Consider the following 21,036-nt stretch of genomic DNA (forward strand, 5'->3'; position numbering starts at 1 on the left):
TAGAACTGTCCATATATAACGTTTCTTTTCTCTTTCATGCTTTCTTATCTGACTCTGAGTCCAAAAAAGCACTAAATGGCACAGCCCAGGTGTGGAGGCAGTTATTGTTTCATCCATTAAAACTCCACCAGACTTAAGGATAGTGGCCGAGTCAGTCATAAGGTTTAAAACTAGTTTGGACTTCCCTGGTGGCCCAGTGATTAAGACTCTTCGCTTCCAATACAGGGGACACGAGTTCAATCCCTGGTCAGGGAAGATCCCACATGCTGCATGCTTGTGTGCTTCAGTCATGTCCGACTCTTTGCGACCCCATGGACTGTAGCCCACCAGGCTCTTCTGTCCAGGGGATTCTCCAGGCTAGAATACTGGAGTGGGTTGCCTTGCCCTCCTCCAGGGGATCTTCCTCACCCAGGGATCGAACCTGCATCTCCTGCATTGTAGATGGATTCTTTAGCACTGAGCCACAGGGGAAGCCATGGCATGACCCAAAAGAAAAAAGTAGTGTTACGTTTGACATCTCATGGGAACTCCAGATGACCCCAGATGACCAGGTCTCAGGGGTGTTTTCTTGACTCCCTCCTCCAAACTGCTTGCTGTGTCCCACACACCTGCTGGGGAAGATGTGGTTCAAGTGATGGGAACAAGTGGCCCATGGTCTGGGGCAAGCGCCCTTGGGCTGCTGGCACAGGGTGTCAGAAGCAAGAGGTCTGTCTGAAGAAGTTCTGTCTGTCCTCAAAGCGGCTGGTTTTGTTTTCACAGAAAATCATCTTCAGGCCCTGTTGCCGAGGACGCTAGGTACGACTCACCTGTGGGACGTCCGCGTGGCCCCTGGTAGCTGCACAGTGCAGGGCCAGTGGGCCCGCGGGGCAGGAAGCATGTTGAGCCCCTTTGAGATCCCCGGGGGCCTTCTGTGGTTTGATGCATGAATCGCGCTGTTCTGCCGAGAGGGGGCGCTTCACAAATTCACACGTTACACGCCTTCACCCTGAAATGGAACCTGGGCATGATTGGTGGGGGGTATCCTAACTAACACACTCCTACTAAAACATAGAATCAAGGGTGTACTTCCTAGGGCGCTTCTAAGATGCTGCCCAATTTTCCTCCATGCCCTGACACATTTATTTATCAAGCCTACCATTTGTGCAGAACTGTGCTGGGCACTCAGTCAGTCGAAACCACTTAGCAGCAGGTAGTGGGGAAAGCTGATCCGGGAGTGGAACGTTTTTTATCTGGGGTGACTAGTGCGGGATGGTGGCAGGCCTGAGCACAGGTGTGCTGTGTCCCTGTATCCGCCGAGGACAGTCAGGGATGCTCCCCTTTGACGTGTGTCTTAGACAGTCAACTATGCCTCAATGTGAGGAAACCCTGGTGGCTCAGATGGTAAAGAATCCGCCTGCAATGCAGACGATCCCGGTTCGATTACTGGGTCGGGAAGATTCCGCTGGAGAAGGGATAGGCTACCCACTCCAGGATTTATGGGCTTCCCTGTAGCTCAGAAGGTAAAGAATCTGCCTACAGTGCGAGAGACCTGGTTTCGATCCCTGAGATGGGAAGATCCCCTGAAAAAAGGGAATGGCTACCCACTCCAGTATTCTTGCCTGGAGAATCCCGTGGACAGAGGAGCCTGGTGGGCCACAGTTCATGGAGTTGCAAAGGGTCAGACACGACTGAGTGACTAATTACAGCACACCTCAATTTAAAAGAGAGAGAGAGAGAGGATTGAAGGATGAGGGGGTGTCCTGGAGGAGAGGACAGGCAGAGAGAACGTGGCGAAAGGGAAGTAGGTGGAAAGAATCCTGGACTCTTGGGAAGAACAGGAGGGGAGACTGGAAAGGCAAGGTAAGAGAGCTGTGAGGACCGATTTTATTCTTCCAAGGGAGGGTTTATTTATTTTCAGGCGATGTTCGGCCCCAGTCTGCCCTCTTGTGGCCATTTGGAATATAATCTGTAGTAAAGAAAGATCTGGGCTTCCCTGATGGCTCAAATGGTAAAGAATCCACCTGCGATGCAGGAGACCCAGGTTCAATCCCTGGGTGGGGAAGATCCCTTGGAGCAATAAATGGCAACCCACTCCAGTATTCTTGCCTGGAAAATACCGTGGACAGAGGAGCGTAGCAGGCCACAGTTGATGGAGTTGCAAATAGTCAGACACGACTGTAGCACAATGGTTCAGCGGCTAAAGAATCCACCCGCAATGCGGGAGACAGGAGGTGAGGGTTCCATTCCTGGGAGGGGAAGATCCCCTGCAGGAGGAAATGGCAACCCATTCCGGTATTCTTGCCTGGAAAATCCCACAGACTGGAGCCTGGAGGGCTAAAATTCCAACAGGTCTGAAGAATCAGACACACCTGAGTGTTCAAGGCACACACCCACACACAAAGATCTAGAAATGTGAGACCTTGATCCAATCATGGGGGTCTTCTGTGACCACGTGGTGGTCTTGTCCTATTGGATATTATCCTTTTGGTGTATGCATATTTGGCCTGTTAGAGGCCGTTTATGATTCTTTTTTATTAGATAATCAATTTTTCAGTAGTTATTCATGAGACCCCAGGGTCTCCACATTTCTGGAAGGCTCATCTGTGCTTGTATAGAAATGTTTTGAATCTTGCTAGCATGGGTGTATCTTTGGCTTACTAGCTTTGGTTTCCATTCAGGAATGTCAATGGTCTTTTCAGACAAAAGGACCACCAAGAAAATCTTAGTGAGTACCCCCAAAGTAAGGTTTATTTTTGCTGATGACAATGCAACAAAAACTAAAGGTAAATTTCAAGAGCTCGAACAGAAAACTCTACTTCCTGGTGATTAAAAGTGGGTCACTTAGATTTCTATTGGGTGGAAGTTGAAATGGAAATTTTCATTAAAATGCATTTGGAGGGACTTCCTTGGTGGTCCAGTGGTTAAGATTCCATGCTTCCAGTGCAGGGAGGCCTGGGTTTGATCCCTGATCTCGGAGCTAGGATCCCATGCACGCTGTACAGTGCAGCAAAAAAAAAAAAAAGATCCATTTGGAAAATATCAGAGACATGACCATCACATACCTTCACTTGTAGAATATTGCCAAACCTGGACTTTGTTGTAAATTAGTAGACTTAAACGATTTTTTGTAAATTAAGAAAAAACTATAAAATGTAAAATATAATGTGTTAGGGAGGGAGGGAAAATTAATATAGCTAAATTTGTGGTAAATTCTCTGAATAACCATGAGCTGTTCAATTTGAAACTTTCAGAGAGATGAAAATTTTAACTTGTCTAAGCTAATTTAGGAAGCAGCAGAAAGATTAACTATCCTAATGACCTTGGGAAAAGACTGGGAAAAAAATGTGTCGATGAATTTCTTCACAAAAAGGCCCCAGGTTTGGAGAGTTTTATAGATGCGTCCTTTCACACTCTCAAAGAGAAACTATTTTCAGAAACTTTCAGAGCATAGACATATATGGAAATCTTCCCAATTCATTTTGTAAAACAACATCCCTTAGCAGAACCTGATGAAGATGCTACATTGAAAGAAAACCCCAGGACCAACTAATATGGGATTTTAGATCCAAATGTCCTAAACAAAGCACTGTGCTGGCAATACCATCAATCTCATGAGTTCAAGGATGGTTCAAGATCAGGTGTTCTGATAGTAGAATCTAATTCATCAAGAGATTCAATAAGGAAAGTCATAATAATCTCATTAAATAACATTTATTAAAAATTATGGGGGGGTGGTTCCCTGGGTGTCCAGTGGTTAAGATCCTGTACTTCCACTGCAGGTGATGTGGCTTCAATCCCTGGCTGGGGAACTAAGATTTTTAAAATTACTAACCTAAAGAAGCTGAAATCAAGATTGCTGGGAGAAATATCAGTAACCTCAGATATGCAGATGACATCACCCTTATGGCAGAAAGTGAAGAAGAACTAAAGAGCCTCTTGATGAAAGTGAAAGAGAAGAGTGAAAAAGTTGGCTTAAAACTCAACATTCAGAAAACTAAGATCATGGCTTCTGGTCCTATCACTTCATGGCAAATAGATGGGGAAACAATGGAAACAGGGAGAGACTTTATTTTGGGGGCTCCAAAATCACTGCCGATGGTGACTGCAGTCATGAAATTAAAAGATGCTTGCTCCTTGGAAGAAAAGCTATGACCAACCTAGACAGCATATTAAAAAGCAGAGACATTACTTTGCCCACAAAGGTCCATCTAGTCAAAGCTATGGTTTTTCCAGTAGTCATGCATGGATGAGAGAGTTGGACTATAAAGAAAGCTTAGCACCGAAGAATTGATGCCTTTGAACTGTGGTGTTGGGGAAGACTCTTGAAAGTCCCTTGGACTGCAAGGAGATCCAACCAGTCTGTCCTAAAGGAAGTCAACCCTGACTATTCATTGGAAAGACTGATGCTAAAGCTGAAGCTCCAGTACTTTGGCCACCTGTTGCAAAGAGTTGACTCATTGGAAAAGACCCTGATGCTGGGAAGGATTGAGGGCAGGAGGAGAAGGGGACTACAGATGATGAGATGGTTGGATGGTATCACTGACCATTGAGTTTGAGTAAGCTCCAGGCGTTGGTGATGGACGGGAAAGCCTGGCGTGCTGCAGTCCATGGGGTCTCAAAGAGCCAGACATGACTGAGTGACTGAACTGAACTGGACTTAAAGAAAGGCAGTTGGGGGAGAGGCCTTTTATAAAGCTAGGACTAGAAAACTTCTGCAACAAGATAAATATTATTTAGATGAAACCAACATCCAAAGTAACATCTTTCTTAAAACTATTCCTGTTTACTTTGGAAGGAAGCCAATCTCATCATAACTAATTAACAATTCTCTGGGTATCTAGAAGGCAGTGGCAACCCACTCCAGTACTCTTACCTGGAAAATCCCATGGACGGAGGAGCATGGTGGGCTGCAGTCCATGGGGTCGCTAAGAGTCGGACACGACTGAGCAACTTAACTTTCACTTTTCACTTTCCTGCATTGGAGAAGGAAATGGCAACCCACTCCAGTGTTCTTGCCTGGAGAATCCCAGTGACGGAGAAGCCTGGTGGGCTGCCGTCTGTGGGATCACACAGAGTCGGACACGACTAAAGAGACTTAGCAGCAGTAGCAGCAGCCAATGCAGTAATGCAGAAATGAGAATTGGAATAGATTGTAAGGAATGGATTGTGGGAAACAAAAGCATTGACATTTTCAGGTATTCTGATTCAAGAGTAGACAGACTGCCTGTTTTTGTCAACAAGTTTTATTGGAAAGTAGCCACTCCCACTTGTGTACATCATGTCTCTGGCTGTTTTCAAGCTGCCATGGCTTGAAAACCATTGCAAGTTGAACAGCTGTGACAAAAAACACACGTCTGGAAAAACCCCAAATATTTACTATCTAGCATTTATGTGACAAGTTTACTAACCCTTTATCCAAGAGTATTCCTTGAAAACCTAAGAAAATCAACCCTGAAACTCTTAGAATGAGAGTTTCATAAAGTAGGTACAATATAAATAAACAAATAAGCAACAGATATATCTGTGTGCTAAGCTGCTTCAGTTGTGTCTAACTCTTTGGGACCCTATAGACTGTAGCCTGCCAATCCCCTGTCCATGGGATTCTCCAGGTAAGAATACTGGGGTGGGTTGCCATGCCCCCCTCCGAGGGATCTTCCCGACTCAGGGATCGAACCCACGTCTCATCTCCTGCATTGGCAGGCAGGTTTTTTACCACTGTTGCTACCTGGGAACCCCCTTTATGGGTGTGACCACAAGTCAGTTTAAAGGGTCTGGAGGGTAGCAATTTAGCCATAGGTATGAAGAGGCATAATCTAATAATTTCTTAGACTCTACTTTTAGGAACTAATGAGACACTTGGACAATGATCACAGTAATATTTATAATAGCAAAAAAAATTGGGAATATGCTTATATTTTAAAAATTGGAGGATGACTAAGTAAATTATGGTTCTTGCATTAAATGGAATATTCTACAGGTTTCCAAGTTTTCTGCAATGAACATGTGGCACTTTCATAACAAGGAGGGAATATCTTCACGTTGAAGAAAAAAAAAAGTAAATTCCATCCTACTTGAGACATTATGTTTTCAGGAAAATATTTGAGATTGCTTCTAATACAAGTGAGCCAAGTGGATTATGGAACTAGCTTGATCCCCCCATTATACCCGTATGTAACATTCACAGAAAAAATAATTGCCCAAAGGACATAGCAGTCAGTGGAATGCTAAGGAATTCAAATTTTCTTTATACCTTTCTTTTTGGATTTGTAATTTTTTAGGCTATTAACATTTTTCTTCGTGTATCTTTTAAAGGGGAGAAAATGTGCCGATCACATAGGCAATTTTGGGAGTTACCCTTAGTAACCTGAGTGTTGAGATTTTTTTTTTTACCAAGGATTGAAGTTTAATCACTTAGATTATGCCATTGTCCTAAAGGGGCCTAAGAATAAGAAGATGTATTTCTTCTGGTTAAACTGGTGATGGTGTCAAGTAGCTTGAACCATTTGGCAGGGCTAGACTCTGACACACTTTTGGCATCTCAATTTTGACACTAACCCTGGCTGGACTCTTCATCTGCAAAATGAAAATCTGAAATTAAGCATGTTGAGGGGAATATCGGTGTGTCTACTATGGGTGGTCCCAGAGCCTCCCCACTCCTCTCTTGGGGTAGGCTTGCCTGACATGATGCCTAGGAGGTCATCTTCTTTAAAAGCGACTCTGGGTTATAATTCCTGGAAATTTACATTGTAATCTACACACTCCTCCCCTTGAATCTCACTGCATCTCAGTCTTTGGTTTTAAGCCTTTTTATTCTCCAGCAGCACTTTTTCAAAGATGGTGATTGTATGACCAGGTGTGTCCTCCTGTCATGACAGGCCTTCGAGGAAACGCAGAGCCCTTGGTGACGTGGGGAATGTGACAGCAGCCATGCCCACCCTTCTGGGGTTCCCCAATACCTCCTCTACCAGCACGCCCACGAGCTCGGAGGAGCACAGACCCTTCGAGAAAGTGGTGAACAAGGAGTCGCTGGTCATCTCCGGCCTGCGTCACTTTACTGGCTATCGCATCGAGCTTCAGGCTTGCAACCAAGATTCCCCCGAGGAGAGGTGTAGCGTGGCTGCCTATGTCAGCGCCAGGACCATGCCTGAAGGTAGGTCGACTCATCGCAGAGCCAAGAGACACAGGCTAACCAAGGAAGCTCTCCACTCTCTAGGCAGCATACATGAGACTTTATTTGCCTTCATCATTTTTCATTTTCCCCTGAGATGCAGTGGACATAAAGCATTGTGTAAATTTCAGGTGTACAATGTGTTGATTTGTTCCATTAGACATTGCAAAATCTTTACCACAATAGCATTAGCTAACATCTCCATCAGGGCACAAAATTACCATTTCTTGTTTGTGGTGAGAACATTTCAGATCAACTCTCTTAGCAGCTTTCAAGTATAAAACACAGCATTATTAACTTTGTGCTTCCCTGGTGGCTCAGACAGTAAAGAATCTACCTGCAGTTCAGGAGACCTGGGTTTGATCCCTGGGTTGGGAAGATCCCCTGAAGAAGGGACTGGCAACCCACTCCAGTATTCTTGCCTGGAGAATTCCATGGACAGAGGAGCCTGGTGGGCTACAGTTCATGGGGTCTCAAAGAGTCACACACAACCGAGCAACACACACATACATTGTTAACTATAATCATCTTTCTAGTTGTTGTTCAGTCGCTAAGTTGTGTCTGACTCTTTTTCTGTATGTGAGTCATAAGAAAAATAAAGTGAAATTAAGAAATACATACATATATAGTGTATATATATATATGTATAGTATATTAGGGTTCTCCTAGATCAATAGATACATAAATAGATAGATAGATGGATGGATAGACATAAATATGTAAAGAATTCCATGAGAATGTCCATTCTCCAATAAGGGAAATGGAACACAATTACACAACCAGTTTAAGGTTGCTCAGCTGCTCAGTGGTGGAGGTGGGGTTTGATCCAGGGATCGAGTCCCCAACACTAATCACTGCTCCTTACAGCCAAGGCAGATGATATTGTCGGCCCCGTGACCCATGAAATCTTCGAGAACAACGTCGTTCACTTGATGTGGCAGGAGCCCAAGGAACCCAACGGTCTGATTGTGCTGTATGAAGTGAGTTACCGACGATACGGCGAGGAGGTAAGGTCCTTGATGCCTGGGGATGTGCCCTCAAGGCTGTTCTTGGTACCTCCTTCCTTTTCGTGAATTCTGGCTCCTGTGCTTCTCTCATTAGATGCTCTGTCATGAAGACTCAAAGCCTTGATATATGACTTTCCAGGGAGATGGGTCAGGTCCAACATTTTATTGTAACTGAACTCTCCCCAGGACTGTGTGCCCTGTGCACGCTAAATGCTTTGTACATGGTATCTCATTTATCCAATTTTACCACATCTAACATGTGATAAGAAGCCCTGTTATTCTCACAGACTGCTCAGAAAGAAAAAGGTGCTGCCCATTCTAACTGTAAGATGCATTCAGATTTCGGAAATGTCAAATGTAGAAATAATATGTCTCTTGGGATCAATGAAGTACAATAAATCCTCAGAAAACCCAGTGAGCTTGGTACTGACTGAGGCATCCAGAATTTAAATTGCCTCCAAAGTTTATAAGAATAGATCAGGATTTGAACCCAGGGCTATCTGATGTTGTAATCTGGGGGCTGGCAATTCTTTCTGTAAAGGTCCAGATCCAAAACATGTTTGGCTTTGTGGTCAGATGGTGTCTGCAGCTACTCAATTTTGCCTTTGCGTTGTGAAAGCCACGTGTAGATAATATGTAAATGAAAAGGGATGGTTGTGTGCCATTAAAACTTTATTTGCAAAAACAGGCAGCAAGCAGGCTGGATTTGCTGGCCCCCGTTCTAAGCTAGTAACCACTGTGGGGCAAGTCTCTATCCTCAGATATGGCTTGTTGTCTACCTTGTGGCTCCGTGGTAAAGAATCCTCCTGCCAATGTAGAAGACACAAGAGATGCAGTCTTGATCCCTGGGTCTGGAAGGTTTCCCTGGAGGAGGAAATGGTAACCCACTCCAGGATTCTTGCCTGGAGAATCCCATGGACAGAGGAGTCTGGCAGGGTACAGTCCATGGGGTTGCAAAGAGCCAGACATGACTGAGCGACTGAGCACGCATGCACACCAGAGAGGCACTGCTGAGGCTTGGACTGATTGGGGCCACTTCTCCCATTTACTGGATGACTTCAGACAGATGTCAGGTCATCTGACATCTGAGCTGACCCAGAGGGTGTACCCTGCCATCAATTGAGCCCTTTGCAATGATCCATTTACACCTCACAGTGACCCTACAAAGTAGAATCTGCTGGTGAGTGTCTCCCTTTGTGGCTGAGACAATGGAAATTTAGGGAGCCGAATAGACTTCAAAGCAGACACAGAATGAAAATGAATGGGCTTGGCCATTTGCCAATAAAACTTTATTTAGAAAATCAAGCAGTGGACCAGATTCAGCCTATGGGCTCTAGTTTGCCAACCCCTAACAGAGGTTGTTGGCTTCCCCGGTGGCTCAGCGGTAAAGAATCTGCCTGCAATGTAGGAGCTGCAGGAGACAGGGGTTGGATCCCTGGGTCAGGGAGATCCCCTGGAGGAGAGCATGGCAACCCACTCCAGATTTCTTGCCTGGAGAATCCCATGGATAAAGGAGCCTGGTGGGCTACAGCCCATGGGGTCACAGAGTCAGACACTACTGACTTAGCACACATACAGCAGAGGTTGGTGGGCACAGCTCGGCTTCCCCAAGCCATAGATGACAAATGGACCTCCATCTGTTGATCCCTCCTGGGACCACAGCTCTGGATGCCCGGATATTCAGCTTTGAAGATGATTTAGAACTGAAATCAGCAAACTATGATCTATGGGCCAAACTGGCCCCTGGCCTGTTGTTATATGTCCTGCAGACAGTCGTCAAGAGAAACAGTTGTCAAGGAAAAATATGCACCAGTGTGAGCCTAGTAGCCAAGCCCAGAATCAGTGTGGGAGAGGAGCCTTCGGGGGTATATAAAGAGAAGCACGATTCACAGGTGATTTAATATCTCATCCCATATATATTAATCCCATTTGTTCTAACGAAATAGTTCAGATTTGGGTTGGTAGCAAAGCTTTATGCATAAGAATCTCACCACTAACGAAAAGTGCAAGCCACTAGATGTTCACCCATTGGAGAATGGATACATAGTAGATGGTGTGTACATAAGACTGGTGGAGATACAGCCTTTTAAAGTTTTATGTTGGGGGTGATCATGGTCCAGTATAACAAGGAGACTGAGATTTCCAGCTCTGGATTTTAGATTCTCTAAGCTGTTACTCTTCATCTTCTACCAGCACCCACGAAAGTAACTCATGACAAAAGGGAAGCTTATTAGCTTCCATAACCAGCTGATGGAGTTCAGGCACAGCTGGATCCAGATTCCTTTGGATCTTTTGTGTCTCAAGGGTCCTTGCAGTGAGCCCAGTAGCTCCTGGCTGTCCTGTGATTTTAGAGGTTCCAACCCTCATATTCTCTCAACACCAAGCCTGGAAGAAGAGAGTCTGTGTCCCCGCATTTCCAGCCAGGCTGAGGTCACATGACACCCAGTCATAAGACCAGGACAGTGCTGTGTGCTGATTGGCTTAGGCATAAGGGTTTTTTAATAACAGCTTAATTGAGATACATTCACACATGGTAAAATACAACCACTTAACACATATTAATGTGAAGAGCTGACTCATTTGAAAAGACCCTGATGCTGGGGAAGATTGAAGGTGGGAGGAGAAGGGGACGACAGAGATGAGATGGTTGGATGGCATCACCGACATTATGGACATGATTTTAGTGGACTTCGGGAGTTGGTGATGGACAGGGAGGCCTGGTGTGCTGCAGTCCATGGGGTTGCAGAGTCGGACACAACTGAGCGACTGAACTGAACTGAACACATATTAATACAATGCAGTGATTTGTAATATAGTTACAGAGTTGTGCTACCATCACCACAATTCCAGAGTATTTTCATCACTTCTTAAAGAAAGCCTACCTCCACCTCCAGCCATTAAACCCCCAATCTTTCCTACTTCCTTTCCTTCCAACCCTTGGCAATCACTAATCCGCTTTCTGTCTCTATGGAGACAGGTCTCTGCTACTGTGGCCATCTCATCCTCATTTGCCTGGAATTTCCCAGGTTTGAATATTAAAGTCCCACATCCCAGTATAACATGGATAAACTGGTACAGGTATTACCCCATTGGCACTGGATCCAACCCTTCTCCCAGCTACCTTTGCTGCCCTAACTCTCTCATTTCTGGAACCCAAAGGTCACCAGTAGGGCTCCCCTGGTGGTTCAGCTGATAAAGAATCTGCTTGCAATGTGGGACACCTGGGTTCGATCCCTGGGTTGGGAAGATTCCCTGGAGAAGAGAATGGCTACCCACTCCAGTATTGTGACCTGGAGAATTCCATGGACTCTAGTCCATGGGGTCTCAAAGAGTTGGACACGACTGAGTGACTTTCACTTCACTTAGCAGGTTTGAACACTAAATTCTTGCACCCTAATATAACATGGGTTACCCTATTGGCACTGGATCCAGCCCTAACTTCTCCCAGCCACCGTTGCTGGCCTGCCTCTCTCAATTTCTGGAACCCAAGGGTCACCAGTAGGAATCCCTACCACCAATCCCCACCATAATCTCTGCCTGACCCTGATCCCAGACAGACCAGCACTATTTGCTCTTTAGAGGATCAGGGAGTTGAAGGGAAAGTTAGAAGTGAGAGGTTGTAATACCTTAAAAGAAAAAAAAACTCCTCATGAATAAAACTGGTCTGTTATTTCCATTTTCTTTAATTGTCTAGCATCGCTTTGAATAATGTGTGTGTGTGCTCAGTTGCTCAGTTGTGTCTGACTCTTTGCGACCCTGTGGACTGTAGCTCACCAGGCTCCTCTGTCTATGGGATTTTCCAGGCAAGAATACTTCAGGGTTGCCATTTCCTCTTACAGGGTATCTTCCCCACCCAGGGATTGAACCCATGACTCTGGCAACTCTTGTGTTGACAGGCAGGTTCTTTACCACTGTACCACCTGGGAAACCCTTGATAAAGTAAAAAGTAAAGTAAAAAAAAAAAAGTTTTTTACATCAGTTGTACTGTTGGGATGTAATTTTGCCAAGTTTACAAAATTCTCTCCAGCATTTGGTGGAGGTCATTTTTTCCCCTCTTATTTGCTAGTTGAACAGCCCAAATCACCGTTGTTTTTGATTCTGCCTCTCCTTGAACTTTGCATCAGTCATTTCTCCCCTCACCACTTCCCCTCCCATCCTGGGACACCCTGGACCCAGGAACCATCTCTGTGGAAAGAGAGCATCAACTTTCAGTTTCTGTGCAATTAACATCTCTGCCTCAGCATGTTTTTGCAGTTTTGAGCTGTTTTTCTTTTTTTCCCCCTTGTTTGCACAAACTTTTCTGTAATTGGCTTCTTCACTCTTCATCAGACTTGCTTCTTGGTGTTTTTTTTTTTTTTTCTTTTGGTGTCTCTAGTTTCTTCCACCAGGCTCCCTTCTCCGTCCTCACCCCTCGAGGTACCCAACCAGCACTGGAGGCTACATTTTCCCTTTCTCCCCGGATAGCAGCTCCCTTTGGTTTCTATATTTGCTTATTTGTCTCTTTCCACTTGGTGACTCATTCGACTTGGAAGAACCTTTGGACTAGACTTCCCCACTCCTACCACTAGCCTGATCTGTTTTCTTGCTGTTATTATCACATGATAAGCACGGGAGTTTTTACGTTTCTCTCCCTCCTCCCACTCCCTCCTGAAATTTTCCAGTCCAGTTCCCTGCATGCACTATGAACTTGGAGCTGTTTTGGAAAGTTTTAAAACTGGCCGACGCTTACAGGTTTCATGATCATATTTCCCAGTGAGCCTTATGCTTCTCCTAATAAGCCCTGGGTTTCTTTCTTTTTACATGTTTATTGCTGGGGTGTGTATGCTTACTTATCTCTACCTTCTTTCCAGACATTTAAGTAGATCCCAACTCTTTTAGCAGAGAAGGCAATGGCACCCAACTCCAGTACTTTTGCCTAGAAAATCCCATGGACGGAGGAGCCTGGTAGGCTGCAGTCCGTGGGGTCGCTAGAGTCAGACACAACTGAGCGACTTCCCTTTCACTTTTCACTTTCATGCATTGGAGAAGGAAATGGCAACCCACTCCAGTGTTCTTGCCTGGAGAATCCCAAGGACGGGAAGCCTGGTGGGCTGCCATCTGTGGGGTCGCACAGAGTCGGACACGACTGAAGCGACTTAGCAGCAGCAGCAGCAACAACTCTTTTAGATCCCCTGGAGAAGGAATTGGCAACTCACTTCAGTATTCTTGCCTGGGAAATCCCATGGAGAGAGGAGCCTGACGGGCTACAGTCCATGGGGTCACAAGGAGTTGGACATGACTGAATGTGCACGTGCGCGTGCATACACACACACACACACACACACACACACTTTTAATAAATAAATCAAAAAGCTACATTGTGAGAAGGAACCTGTTTTAAAATTTGTCCTTAGACATTAAGTCCATGTATCTGTTTGGTTCTTAGGTGATTTAGGAGATCTGGGTTCCTTCTTTCCTGCCTTCCTGGAGTCCTGGTGAAAATACTCCATGGTGGTTTCAAGGAAGCCAGACAGTTGGTGGGTTTGGAGCCAGACAGTTCTGGGTTCAAGGGCTGCCCTGCCAATGACCAGCTATGAGATCTGGGACAAATCATTTCAACTCCCCCAGAAGCAGAAGACAAACTATTTATGCAATGCCTGTTTTTATACAGCTTATGAGCTAAGAATCACTTTCACATCTTCAAACAGTTGAAAAAAATTCAAAAGAAAAATAGTAGCTCATGTGTGTGTATGTGTGTGTGTTAGTTGCTCACTTGTGTCCGACTCTTTGTGACCCCATAGACTGTAGCCTGCCAGGCTCCTCTGTCCATGGATTTCTCCAGGCAAGAATACTGGAGTGGGTTGCCAGTCCCTTCTCCAGGGGATCTACCTGACCTAGGGATTAAACCTGGGTCTCCTGCATTGCAGGCAGATTCTTTACTGTTTGAGCCACCAGGGAAGCTCTAGTATCTCACATGTGTAAATTTCTGCAAGGTTCAGCTTTCAGCATCCACCGTGTCTTGTGGACACACAGCCACACCTGTCTGTCTACGGATATTAGAGATTCAGGATCTGGTTCGGACTGCTTTTGAGCTATTGAAGGTTGAATTGATAACAGTGACCACCTGGCCCCCTTAGAGCTAAAAATAATTTACTCTCTGGCCCTTTACAGCCAAAGTTCACTGACCTCTGCTCTAAGCCTCACTTTCCTTGTTTCTAACTAAGCTAAGCGTGACATTGTAAGGGTTAAGTGCCATGATCTAAGCCATGTGCTTGGCTATGGTTTTGGAATATTGGCTATTATCAACAACAATAACTTCTCTGAAAGTGAAAACATGAAAGTCACTCAGTCATGTCCAACTCTTTGCAACCCCTTGGACTGTAACCCACCAGGCTCCTCTGTCCATGGGATTCTCCAGGCAAGAATACTGGAGTGGGTTGCCATTCCCTTCTCCAGGGGATCCTCCTGATCCAGGGATCGAAGCTGTGTCCCTTGCATTGCAGGTGGATTCTTTACCCTCAGAGCCACCAGGGAAGCCCAATAACCTCTCTATCCGTGCCTTATCCATAGAGCTACAGTTCAGGAATTCCACGAGGCTCAAAGTCGCTCACATGTTGCAGTGTTTATGCCTCACTCCCTCCATGTTGTTTCTGAATGGGATCTTTGTCTTTCAGGAGCTGCACCTCTGTGTCTCCCGCCGGCATTATGCTCTGGAGCGCGGCTGCCGGCTGCGCGGGCTGCTGCCTGGGAATTACAGCGTGCGAGTTCGGGCCACCTCCCTGGCAGGCAATGGGTCTTGGACGGAAGCCACCTATTTTTACGTGACAGACTATTGTAAGTCTGCACAGCCACTTCGACTGGTAGAGTCTGTGCTTGGTGCTGGGCCTAGCAGGGCGTTTCAGAGGATGCTTGGGGAAGCCTGGAGGCTGTGGGTACTGCCTCTGACTTGACCTCGGGGTCCACTGGCTGCTGCTGTGTGACCAGGGAAAGATGCTTGCCCTCTCTAAGTGCATGCTTCCTCATCTGACTATGGGTATAATACTAGGACCACCACTGGAGATGAAGGGCGGCTTCAGAGACATCATGAATGTCAAGTGGCTGGCACAGGGCACGTGTGATAAGCACATTAGCTCCTGTTATTGGGGTCTCCGTCTTTGTCTTCAGATGGGCCATGTCCTCCAAGGGAGTATGTGGGAGCTTATCTACTCAGCCTTGGGCGTGCTGGCAGGAAGTGCTGCCATTGAGCAAGCTGGACACACTGTGGACAGTAGAATAGGGATAGATGGGGAGAGCTGAGCTGGTCAGGGAGTGCTTCCTGGAGGCGGGGGCATCTTGGCTGAAACCTGGAAGAATGTATCAGAGGGGACAGACCCTGGGACTTCCCTGGTGGTCCAGTGGCTAAGACTCCATGCTCCCAATGCAGGGGCCCTGGGTTTGATCCCTGGTCAGGGAACTTGATTCCACATGCCACAACTAAGACCCAGCGCAGCCAGATAATTAAATAAAAACTTTACAAAAAAAAAAAAAAAGAGGGGACAGACCAGTGGGTGTAGGAACCCAGACACTTAGAAGGAGGGGCAATTCTAGACCAGAAGGAGTGGAAACTTGGGTGGGAGGGGGGAAGATAGAGCTTCTGCTTAGTTGGCTGGATTTTCATCTACCAGGCTTGGTGAGACTGTGGAAAGTGGAAAGGGATTCTTGCTGGGCTGGTTCTGGTCAAGTTAAAGAGCATGGTTCCCACCAAAACTACCCTCACCTCAGATGCCAGATGAAAGCTTGGGGGTTCTCCAGGCCACCTGCACTTCTGACTGGCTGGCTACAAATCTGGGGGTTATCACAACCCACTCAGATTTAGTTGCTTGCTAGAGAAGACTGATGCTGGGAAAGATTGAGGGCAGGAGTAGAAGGAGACGACAGAGGATGAGATGATTGGATGGCATCATTGACTCAATGGGCATGAGTTTCAGCAAACTCCAGGAGAGAGTGAAGGACGGGGAAGCCTGGCAGTCCATGGGGTCGTAAAGAGTCAGACAGGACTAAATGACTGAACAACAACCTATTGCTCATAGAACTCAGGAAAATGCTGTGGGACAGGGGGCTTTATGATAAAAGATGTAAGTCAGGACCACTCAGATAAAGAACTGCATAGGGCGGGGGCCAAGAGCGGACTGGAAGACATGGCTCCTGTGTCTTCTCTCCATGGAATCAGGATACATCGCAGCACCATCCTGGCATATCAATGTGCCCACCAGCCAGGGAGCTTCTCTGAGCCTTGGTGAACAGAGTTTTTATTGGGGTTTCATTATATCGGTGAGGTTGATCAAGTCATTAACCACATGACTGAACTCCATCTCCAAACCCCCTCCCCTGTTTGGTGGCCAGGCTGAAAGTCCAACCCCTCTAATCACACACATGGTCTTCCAGTAACCAGCCCCTATCTCGAACTATCTTCTCTCTTAGCATAAACTCAGGTGTGTTCCAAGGGCTTCATCAATAACAAAGACATTGCTAACACGGAGTTTTCAAGGATTTAGAGGGAAACCATGAACAGAATTCGAAAGAAATTATCAAAATAGGGAAACTATTTGTGACCTCATTGACAAAGAGTTCATATCTTTAATACAAAATGAGTATGTATCTATGTCTCCTATGAGTAAAAGATATATGTCCTCACACAAAAATAAGCAAGGGATATAAATAGCCAATTTTAAAAGAAATAGAAAAATAGAAAACATAAGGGAAAAAATGACCAACTTCACTCAAAACCACACCAAAAGGGAAAAAAAAAAAAGCAAATCAAAATTAAATAGAATTTTTAACTTATCAAATTGGCAAGTGTTTTGCTTGTTTCTGTTATTTAATTACACACAGTGTTATCCAAGAGTGCAGACACATGGATGTTATTTTTCATGGTTGGGTGAGTCCTAAACCACAGTCCTTTAATAACGTATATCCAAAAAAAAGCTTATAAAAGCTTTTACTGTTTCAGCCAGCAATGGTAGCTCTAGAAATTCATCCTAAGGAAATGATCAGAGATGTCACCAAAAGATAAATGATTGAGGAAATTCAGCACAGCTTACTAACAGTAGCTAACAATGGAGAATTAAATATTCAACACATTCGATTAACAACTCTTTCTTAAATAATAAGGAAGCTGGCAAGACACCCAGGGTGTAAAATTTAAAGAGGCACTCACCCTCTGGGAGTGACTCTGCCCTGGCATGGCCCAAAGCAAGAGTTCCTCTCAAATTTTGCATCCTGGCTGCCTCCCTTCCTGAATCCTAGTTCTGGTGGCCACTGGAATCTCAGGAGTGAACTGGTCTGTGGGTCTGGGAAGCAGAGGTGGGGTGGGGTGGGCATCATGGCTCCCAGGTGTGCTGGGTGCTGGGCAGTCGGTAGCCTCCACCTTTCCCCCTCCTAAGCAAAAGGAGGAGGGACATGCCCACCACAGCACATGACCAGACAGTTTCCATTTTTCATGTCCCATCCAACCCTGAGTATTCATCGGAAGGACTGATGCTGAAGCTGAATCTCCATTCCTTTGGCCACCTGATGTGAAGAGTCATTGGAAAAGACCCTGATGCTGGGAAAGATTGAGGGCAAGAGGAGAAGGGGGCAACAGAGGATGAAATGGTTGGATGACCTTACTGACTCAGTGGACATGAATTTGAGCAAACTCCGGGAGACAGTGAAGGACAGGGAAACCCGGCGTGCTGCCGTTCGTGGGGTCGCAAAGAGTCAGACATGGCTGAGCAACCGAACAACAACATCCAATCATCAAATATTTACAGAGGCTTTCTCCATGTGGAAGGAGGCAGTTTGCTGTCCATTCAGGGAGGTCCAGGAGGACAAGATGTCTCCAGATAGAGCTGACCCCTAAGGGCAGCATGGAGCAGTGGTCAAGAACTTGCTCAGATGGCCTGGGTTCAAATCCCTGCTCCACCATGAATCAGCTCTTAAACTTGGGCAAGAACTCTCACCTCTCTGAGCCTCTGTGTCCCATTCTGTTAACTGGCATTGATGTTAACACCACCCCCACCCCACCCCTGCCACTTTGGCTTATGGAATGATTAACTAAGATCTCCCAGGCAGGGCACTTCAAACAGTGCCTGGTATGTTCCTAAGTGTTCAGTAAACTGTTACTATTAAAGACCCGAAGGACCAGGTTCCTTCTCTGGTTTCCCAGAACTCACTTTCTTCCTTGGCTTGGAAGCATCTGAATACATGGGTGCATTTGTAATTACAGACAATTCAGCCTTGCATGAGAATTAGAAAGAATTAAGGCTGCATAACATTTCTTCAGTTGGTTTAGTTCTCTGCGACGACCCCCTGGCATACACAGGGCACTTCTGATGGATTTTTCATCTGCCAGAGGTACTGCTGGGATTGAAATAAGCTATTTAATTTGAAGGGTTCAGTGCAAACTGAAAAGACGTGGTCCCTTGTTTAAAAAGTGTCACGATTTTCAAGACAGGAAGAGCAGAGCATTAGACGGAGAGCAGGACCTTCTGAGGGCTTCCCTGGTAGCTTCAGTTCAGTTCAGTTGTGTCCGACTCTTTGTGACCCCATGAATTGCAGCACACCAGGCCCCCCTGTCCATCACCAACTCCCGGAGTTCACTCAAACTCATGTCCATAATATTAGTGGTGCCATCTAACCATCTCATCCTCTGTCATCCCCTTCTCTTCCCGCCTTCAATCTTTCCCAGTATCAGGGTCTTTTCCAATTAGTTGGTTCTTCACATCAGGTGGCCAAAGGATTGGAGTTTCAGCTTCAGCATCAGTCCTTCCAATGAATATTCAGGACTGATTTCCTTTAGGATGGACTGGTGGATCTCCTTGCAGTCCAAGGGACTCTCAAGAGTCTTCTCCAACACCACAGTTCAAAAGGATCAATTCTTGGGTGCTCAGCTTTCTTTACAGTCCAACTCTCACATCCATACATGACTACTGGAAAAACCATAGCTTTGACTAGATGGACTTTTGTTAGTAAAGCAATGTTTTTTAATATGCTGTCTAGTTTGGTCATCGCTTTTCTTCCAAGGAGCAAATGTCTTTTAATTTCATGGCTGCAATCACCATCTGCAGTGATTTTTGAGTCCAAGACAATAAAGTCTCTCATTGTTTCCATTGTTTTCCCATCTATTTGCCATGAAATGATGGGTCCAGATGCCATGATCTTAGTTTTCTGAATGTTGAGTTTTAAGCCAACTTTTTCACTCTCCTCTTTCACTTTCATCAAGAAGCTTAGTTCTTTGCTTTCTGCAATAAGGGTGGTGTCATCTGTGTATCTGAGGTTATTGATAGTTCTCCTGGCAATCTTGATTCCAGCTTGTGCTTCATCCAGCCCGGCATTTCGCATGCTGTACTCTGCATATAAGTTAAATAAGCATGGTGACAATACACAGCCTTGACGTATTCCTTTCCCGATTTGGAACCAGTCTGTTGTTCCATGTCCAGTTCAAACTGTTGCTTCTTGACCTGCATACAGATTTCTCAGGAAGCAGGTCAGGTGGTCTGGTATTCCCATCTCTTTAAGAATTTTTCACAGTCTGTTGTGATCCACACAGTCAAAGGCTTTGGCGTAGTCAATAAAGCAAAAATAGATATTTTTCTGGAACTCTCTTGCTTTTTTGATGATCCAGCGGATATTGGCAATTTGATCTCTGGTTCCTCTGCCTTTCCTAAACCATCTTGAACATCTGGAAGTTCATGGTTCACTACTGTTGAAGCCTGACTTGGAGAATTTTGAGCATTACTTTGCTAGCATGTGAGATAAGTGCAATTGTGCAGTAGTTTGAACATTCTTTGGCATTGCCTTTCTTTGGGTTTGGAATGAAAACTGACCTTTTCCAGTCCTATGGCCACTGCTGAGTTTTTCAAATTTGCTGACATATGGAGTGCAGCACTTTCACAGCATCATCTTTCAGGATTTGAAATAGCTCAACTGGAATTCCATCACATCCACTAGCTTTGTTCGTAGTGATGCTTCCTAAGGCCCACTCGACTTGGCATTCCTGGATGTCTGGCTCTGGGTGAGTGATCACACCATCGTGATTATCTGGGTCATGGAGATCTTTTTTGTATAGTTCTTCTGTGTATTCTTGCCACCTCTTCTTAATGTCTTCTGGTTCTGTTAGGTCCATACCATTTCTGTCCTTTATTGTCTTTGCATTAAATGTTCCCTTGGTATCTCTTGGTATCTCTAATATCTCTAATCTGGTAGCTTAGGGGTAAAGAATCCTCCTGCCAATGCAGGAGATCCAGGTACGATTCCTGGGCTGGGAAGATCCCTTGGAGAAGGAAATGGCAACCTGCTCCAGTATTCTAGCCTGAGAAATCCCATGGACAGAGGAGTCTGAAGGGCTAAAGTCCATGGGGTCTCAAAGAGTCAGACATGACTTAGTGACTGAAAACCAACAAGGACCTTCTGAGTAGGGGACCTAGCTGATGGCTTGGGTTGCATGTCTATGAAGCCAGTGGTGAAGGGAGAAAGCTGGCACTGGGCAGTGGTCTGGGGTCACTGCAGGGGATACTGACTCGGGGACTAGAGAAGGGGAACAAGCGTGAGTGGCCCATTAGATGTGTAGATATGCTTTCTGGCGTGACCTTTGATGTGAACACATTTTGATGAGAACCCTACATTTTCTTATTCTATTTCAGTAGACGTGCCATCAAATATTGCAAAAATCATCATCGGTCCCCTCATCTTTGTCTTTCTCTTCAGTGTTGTGATTGGAAGTATTTGTCTATTCCTGAGAAAGAGGTGAGTGTGGTGATGTGCTGGTAAGTGGTTAACAACCAGCTCTCTTGGGGAAAAGTATGCCTACATGTGTGTTAGTCGCTCGGTTGTGTCCAACTCTTTGCAACGCCATGGACTGTAGCCTGGCAGACAGCACTGTCC

General features: G+C 45.5%; 1 protein-coding gene across 4 annotated transcripts in view; it reads left to right on the forward strand.

Moving 5' to 3' along the window:
- INSR (insulin receptor) overlaps positions 1 to 21,036 on the forward strand; it is a 146,115-nt gene that overhangs the window by 108,863 nt on the left and 16,216 nt on the right. Inside the window, exons 11-15 of one of the 4 annotated variants that reach the window (XM_006046794.4) lie at positions 760 to 795; positions 6,855 to 7,129; positions 8,015 to 8,154; positions 14,808 to 14,967; positions 20,796 to 20,898. In XM_006046794.4, the coding sequence (XP_006046856.2) occupies positions 760 to 795; positions 6,855 to 7,129; positions 8,015 to 8,154; positions 14,808 to 14,967; positions 20,796 to 20,898 (714 nt within the window). The remainder of the gene's footprint in view (positions 1 to 759; positions 796 to 6,854; positions 7,130 to 8,014; positions 8,155 to 14,807; positions 14,968 to 20,795; positions 20,899 to 21,036) is intronic. The other 3 variants (XM_006046795.4, XM_006046796.4, XM_006046797.4) reach the window with 3 other exon arrangements.

Source organism: Bubalus bubalis, chromosome 9 (assembly GCF_019923935.1).
Source record: "Bubalus bubalis isolate 160015118507 breed Murrah chromosome 9, NDDB_SH_1, whole genome shotgun sequence".
In the NCBI taxonomy this organism is placed as follows: Eukaryota; Metazoa; Chordata; class Mammalia; order Artiodactyla; family Bovidae; genus Bubalus; species Bubalus bubalis.